The following is a 7002-nucleotide window of genomic DNA, read 5'->3' on the forward strand; positions in this document are numbered from 1 at the left end:
GGGCAGATTTTCAGCATTCCTGGAGCATTCATTGGACTTGATTTCCAGCCTTGAAAGGCTCAAAAATATCAGACTGAAAGTGTATCACTATATATAACAGAAATTATATGATATGAAATGATATGATTTATAAAGTTTTAAAATTTAGTATTTCTCTTTAGCACTTTTGTGTTTGAATTTTCAGCATGCCACCGTATGCTTCATATGTAACATGGTGCATGTGAAGAAAAATACTTGTGTCTGTACTCTTTTGGCAGACATGCGGATACAGCCTTTTCACTGTTCCATGACAAATTCTACGTTTGAGAAATTATTTTGATTAATTGTATTTGTCACTCGTGAACTTTTTTTAGGAATTGATAACCCAGTATTTTCAGCTGATGATGATCAAAGCATCTACATGAAGTTCTCACCATGGTTATCTAGTGAAGATACTGTGGTACCATCACAAAGGGCCCGAGTGCAGATCCCATATTCTCCAAACAACTTCAGACGGCTCACTCCATTCCGGCTCAGCAATAAATCAATAGATTCCTTCCTGCTAGCAGACGGCCCAGAGGACCGACCCAGATCTTTTCTCCCAGAATCAACACATATGTAATATTTTAAAAGATATTATCACCTTTATTTTTAATCAGCCTTTCTATCAACTCTGACTATTGACAAGTAAACTTACTTTTCTGATTTTTCTTCTCCCAGAGCATGTCTGTCTTTCCTGATTTCTTTGTACAACTAAACATCTATTTTCCTCCAGCTTGAATAACAAAACTTCTTTCTATTTTCCTTCTACAGAAGAGCTGTCCAACTATTTGGGATCCAATGCCTTGCTATTTTTACAGCAGATAAGGGTCCTACTCTTGTTTTGGCTTGAATACTTTAAATGCCAAGAAAATAGTATTCCAAATACCAGAATATTGTGCACCCATTTTCAAGAGGCTCCAGGTTTCTTGGTTAGTCAGTTCTAGATGATAAAATTTGTACCTGAATTCCCTAACAGGAATCAGGTAATTCTGATTCAACCCCCTTAAACAGTGATTGGTCTTTCCAAGTAACAGTCACTACTGTCTGCAGATGCAAGCAAAGTAGCCTGAAGCCCCAGAAAGACAAGCCAGTTGCTGATGCCAAAGGATATGGTTTGCCCATAAGAGGTCAGATGACTCATTTAACCCATTGGACTCTATTGCATTTGGATGTACAATAGGAGCAGCAGGGCTAGACCAGCAATGATCTGGGCTAAGTATCTCATTCTTAGCATGATTAGAATATGATTTTTGACTCGATTGCTAAGAAGCCTTGAGTCAGTTCTGAACATTTGTCCAGGTTATTTATCCAGTGCCCAGGAAGGGAAAATGGTCCCACTACTACAATACAAGTACTCAATGACACTGCTGATGTCATCATTAAATTACTTAAGAAAAGGTTTGAAAATGAAGCATGTTTACTAGAATGCATCAGAGTTCCCTTGCACAGGTAGAGATAATTACACAACAGCCAGACTGTGGAAAAACAGAATTCCAGTTTTGGTTAGAGCTTTATCCTTAAACTGGGAGTTTATCTTAATCCATACCTTATTTTGAAACCAGAGAAATGCTTAGCCTTCTCATGCAGTAAATAACTTGTTGCTTCTAATGTATGAGAGGCTTAAAATTAAATTGCCTCTCGGTTTAAATGAATATCCCAGTTGCCCTTTAATTCTCACTTTGTGGAAATTTTCCACACCATAAAAAGCAGCCTTCACTTCTACAATGAACACAGTTAGTGCTGTAAATGAGGTGGGTCAGGTCACAGTTCAGACATCATAATTGAATAGAACATAGGGCACTGCGGGGATTATGCAATGAAATGCAATAGTCAGTTTCATCATGAATTCGCTTTTGTGGAATCCATGATCACAAATGTATGACCTAGTGTCCTCTGTGCATCAACAAATAAAGGAATGTGGTCAGTTGAAAGTACTTCTGTAGTTAGTTGATGAAACTTTGTTCAGACAAAGACCTCAGGATAAGAGTGATTGCTGGTAATTTTGATTTGAGAAGAACTTCATAACCTTTTGAAAAGAAACAGAAAAGGAAGTTTCATTTTTCTTCTGTTCTGGCTTCTCTCCCTGCAGAAGATGTGCTAGTTCAAGTGTAATTACAGGAAGCACATCACTTTCTCTACTGGAGTGGCCTGTATGTCTGTGGTTGGTTCTAGTACTCAGTTCCTTATTAATGCATCTTTGATTATTTTTTAAACAATGTGTTAAAATAAACACTGGATTAATTAAAGAACTGTGAATTAAATTCCAATATCCTGATTAAAAACTTGAACAATGAGCAGCATTCCAAAAGGAAAACTTTTCCTTGGCGCTTATCTACATTGAAATTCTCTTCACTTTTTTTTTTTCCCACTGAGAACATTGTCATAAAATATTGGCAAATGACTTGCTGAACATTTTCTTGCTAACCTTTGTTCTTTTCCTTATTTATTTATTTTTATATTTATTACTTTCTTATTACTTATTTATTACTTTATTATTAGGAACTGGTATTTATAAGCTCTTGTGCAGGTATCTTTGAGATATCAAAATAACTGGGTTTTGACTGCTGTGTTTCTTAAGGAGTGTTTTGGGAAGTTAGATTTCCCAAGCTAATAAGCTTAGATCTTGATTATTCTCTGAAACAGTCCTCTGGATTATCTCCTTAACAAAATTCTCCTAATAGGAGAATGGTACTGAAATTTCAAATAAAAGATTTTAAAAAACAATGTAAACTGGAAGCCAAGGGTGGAAATGTGAAGTTTCTTTACATAGTCTAAAGTATACAGAAAACTGATCATAGGCTCCGGTCAATAAGAAATTGACTCCCTGGTAATACTCTTTGCTACTTGATTGAAAGAGCACAATTTCTTTCAAAAGTTTCTGAAAGATTTCCTTGCTGAGCATCAGGACTAAATGTTTCCAGGTAAAGATACACCTTAATGACCAGATGATGGCTCCATCTCCTAAATATCTGAAACAGGCAGTTGTTCATCACAAACACTGAACTAAGTTTTGCCTGATACTCAGCAAGGATAAGACGTTTAATAAGCTCACTTTAGGCTGTCCAAGATAGGAATTGGGACAGGGTACAGTCCCCCAGCAAAAAAAAGCCATCTTAAACCGTTCACTTTCATAAGACTTTCATAAAAATAGCCAAAAGCAAAGCCCAAGAGACAGCATACTAGTATATAAAGTGTGTCTTACAAATGTTTCTATTTAATTGTGCCCTCTAGGTGATATGGACCATGATGTTGAAATGACAGAATACTCTTCAGATGACCAACTAAACCAAAACCAAAGTGTTTCAGTGACTCCCCTCCACTTCTTCCCATCTTGTCTTCAAATGCCTTGGACACAAAACTATTCTTCATTGGAAAACAGAGGGAATATATCTCTTTCTACTGTCTCTGAGTATATAGCTTCTTGTGACCCAAATGTACCTGATCTCTTCTGGGAAGCAGGTACAGATACGAATAACAAAGAGACAGTAAACTCAGGTTATGGTTCTGAAGTTAGCTACAAGTCAGAGAATTCACAAGAAGACAATTCTCTACTTATGTTTGAAGGGCTGGAAGACTCTTATATGAAGGAGCCCCAAGAGAAGAAAATGTTGCTTGATGTACAAGGAAATTACAGATCTGCTGCAGCCAGACGTGTGCAAAGCCGACGTTCTTTTCACAGGCCAAAACCTCTGCAACACCCTAAGCTTCAGAAGCTAGCATCTCTTCCAGCATCTTGCCATGTCCCTCCACATTCTTTGGAACAAGAGGAAACACAGTTGTGAGCCAGGACTTACTTGAAAGAAGATGAGAGAGAATAACTTAAACAAAGGGCTTCTGTAAAAATAGAGAGCAACCTATTGGTTCACGGGATCTGCTCTAGAATGGTTTCAGATGGAAAGGGAGTGGGGTCCCATGATATCAGAAACACTGGAGCTTTTCTGCTGCACTTAGATTTTTAAGTTCTCGTTCATAATGAAAGGGTGCATAGTGAAGGGGAAATATGCTTCCTTGTTATTTTTTCATGTAGACTGTTACAAAAAATCAATATTATTTTTGGAAGGCTAAACCAAGAATCTTTTCAAATGGTAAATCCTTATTGGTTTTTACATGGAAATTATTTATGATGCCATTATGCCATAAATACATTTAAAGAAATAGGCTACATTTGCTGCTTCAGTAATGGAATTCAATATTTATGATGTATGAAATTAATGTAGGAGAAGCCAATGGTTAGACTCTTGCCTGCTAAATCTACTCTGATTGAAATGGATCAGTGCCTTTTATAAGTGCAAGCTAAAGAAAAATATTTTCCTGCTTTTGAATATTTGTGTTACTGAGTAATTGTGGGATATTGACTCTGGTGGAAAACTTTCCAGGGAGAGGAAAGTCCTGGCATCTTGAAACTTAATCAAGGACTCCAGGAAGACCTTCCTTCACCTTCATTTCCTCTACTCAGTAGCACTGGAATGGAAGAACATTCAGAATTAGCTCAGAATTTTAGTTTGTGTGGTCACAAGCAACCCATTTCATATTCTTAATTAAGCTGCTCTATTTTAAATAGCCTCACTCAGACAGAAGTGTAAATATTTGTCATTTTTACTGCTTCCAAACACTCTGTTAGATTATCTTGTTAATTTATGTATCACTTTCAATAGCTGATCAGGATAATGGTCTCTCAGATGCTATCCTGTGTTTTGCCACATGGTTTAAGTGCCACAATGACTCAGGATGTTGATGGTTCAAAGTATTGTACAGAGGTAGTTTGGCTACAGTGTATGTATATACCTGTCTGTGTTATTTTTTTGTCCCCAGTTTTCTGTTAAATGATAGTAGTTAAGATTGCACTAGATGCCTATTGCATATTAATCTGATCTACATCACCTTGAAGACAGCTGGAGACATCAGTGAAAGCCAACTCAGATGAAGACTAGATAAAAGTGAAAACTCTGAGGCCTCATGGATGTATAATACTACATGCCAGTGTATAGTTCTCTGGCCTCTCTGTATTTTGCCTTGGATCATTCCAGTCCTGAAATTTTGGCTTGAAATCTTTACTGGTATAAGTTGCAAAGGTTCTGTGACATCAGTGAAAGATGAGTGCTTAGCTGCTTCTGTCATCCTAATGTGTACCTTATTTCTATTTGATATCAGCGTAAACCATTTGTAAATTAGTTAAGTCACCTTCAGGGAGGTATCTGAATTGCTTAAGACTGGATCCAACGGAGGCTTATTTGGTAAATTTTACTTTATCTATAGGAATTAACGGTTGTTTCACTCTACCTACCCAGTTTTTGAATGGGTTCTAGGTGATTCTCTGTCAGATGTCAAATTTCAGATCTACCCAGACACCCAAAAAGAGTGGAGCAATGTGTGAAAATTCGTGCCCACATTTTTTTCCTACCTTTGTCCTTTTTGCTAAAATGGCCTGTTAGGCTAGTGCAAATTGCAGAGATGTGACGGCAAATGTCATGTACAAACCTAGATAGATACATAACATATGCCTTTAGAGACTAGATTCAGAGTACTGGTTCTTTTGATATCAACCCACAAGCAGCTGCCTGTTTGCAGTCGTCTTGGGCACTGATTCAAATCAGTGTCCCTAATTGGAAAGCTTCATCACCCAGAGCTAGTCTTGTTAATGAGGGTCATGAGACATAAGGCTATCACCAGTAGGGATGCTAATTTTATAATTCAATAATGTAAATACAACTTTTTTGTGAACTGAGTGCATATGAACATACTATTTTGGTGAAGTAGAGCATATTAATGCTGTTCCAGATATTGTAACTGGAACAAGTATTTTAGTCATTGGCATAGATATATAACAGGACCATGACTGATCCCAAATATTAGCACAGGTAAAGTGTGATGTGCCAACATCTAACCTCCAGTCTCATAGCATAATGCTGAGGTACCAACACCAAAGTTGGCAAGATGCTCATCAGGTGTTGGCTTTGAAATAAAACTTTCATTTCTTATTGCTGTTGTACAGATGTCATTGCTGTGTTGCAGTCGGAAGAACCACACTGTGGACTGTGTTTTCTGCATGCTTGCTAGAGCATTCCTAGTCTATTTGCGTACAGGCTATCTCAAGCAAACATTTGTAAATTGTTATCAGCAGATGGGAGTTTTCACCAGATAAGTGTTGCACACACAACAGTATGCAATTTTGAAAATCATAGGAGATAAGATTTTAATGTTCTTGTATGATTTTATGCTAAACAAGAGAGGATCAACAGACACCACAGTGTTTACAAATACAGCAGTCTCTGTGAAAAGTCAGCCAGGATCCTGTATGCTTTTGAGAGGTCTGTGGGCTGTAGGAGTTTTTGCAAAACAGCGAGGAACATTATGCCATTTTTAACAACAGAAGAAATGGAAAGACACTATATACAAAGGGCTTAACTCTACATTTATTTTCAAAGGCCTTAGGCATTGTCTATATGTTGTGTCACCATAGTTGAACAGATGAAGGATAAAATGGACAATTCTGATAGTGAAGAGAACTTTCCCTGGAATAGCTTGCATAATTTCTGAAGCTCTTATGCCTCTGGAATATGTTTTCTAGTATAACTGCCTCTACAGCAAGGTTTTGTTTGGCATAGTTTCTCAATTTGAAATGTGATGAAAAAAAAGCTTCATATCCCCAATTTCTATATCGAGAACACACTCTTAGCTAGAATATAGTGGATTATAATTCCTTTTTTTTTCCCAAGGCACTTGCTCCCAATGCCTACCAGGGTATATACAAGAAGCAGGTTATAAGAGTTCATCACCTGTCTCACTTTCTTTTTTCTTTTTCATAGTCTTTCTATGTACTTTCACATTTCAGTACATGTCCTGTGGGTGCAAGTGTTTGGTTGCTTCTTCAACACACTTTAATCAGTCAAGCACCACTAATTTCCATTACAGCAACGTAGATTTAGAGCTGCTGAGGATCTGGCTGTATATATCAGTTTCTTTTTTACCGTGTGAATTACA

The 7002-nt window shown here is 37.2% G+C and overlaps 2 protein-coding genes across 2 annotated transcripts in view; both read left to right on the forward strand.

The window, feature by feature from the left end:
- Positions 1-601, forward strand: part of SLC9A3 (solute carrier family 9 member A3) — a 55090-nt gene extending 54489 nt beyond the window's left edge. Inside the window, exon 16 of the mRNA XM_076330700.1 lies at positions 354-601. Coding sequence (XP_076186815.1) covers positions 354-601 — 248 coding nt within the window. The remainder of the gene's footprint in view (positions 1-353) is intronic.
- Positions 530-4139, forward strand: LOC143156762 (uncharacterized). The gene is made up of 2 exons (XM_076330701.1): positions 530-597; positions 3253-4139. Exon 2 carries the CDS (start codon positions 3258-3260, stop codon positions 3801-3803), a length of 546 nt encoding a protein of 181 aa, XP_076186816.1. The 5' UTR covers positions 530-597; positions 3253-3257; the 3' UTR covers positions 3804-4139.
- The last annotated feature ends 2863 nt before the right edge of the window (positions 4140-7002 follow it).

This window comes from Aptenodytes patagonicus, chromosome 2 (genome assembly GCF_965638725.1).
Source record: "Aptenodytes patagonicus chromosome 2, bAptPat1.pri.cur, whole genome shotgun sequence".
Taxonomy (NCBI): domain Eukaryota; kingdom Metazoa; phylum Chordata; class Aves; order Sphenisciformes; family Spheniscidae; genus Aptenodytes; species Aptenodytes patagonicus.

Excerpts from the sequence above, each read along its gene's own strand:
- LOC143156762 (XM_076330701.1), top strand. The coding sequence starts at position 3,258 with ATGGACCATGATGTTGAAATGACAGAATACTCTTCAGATGACCAACTA.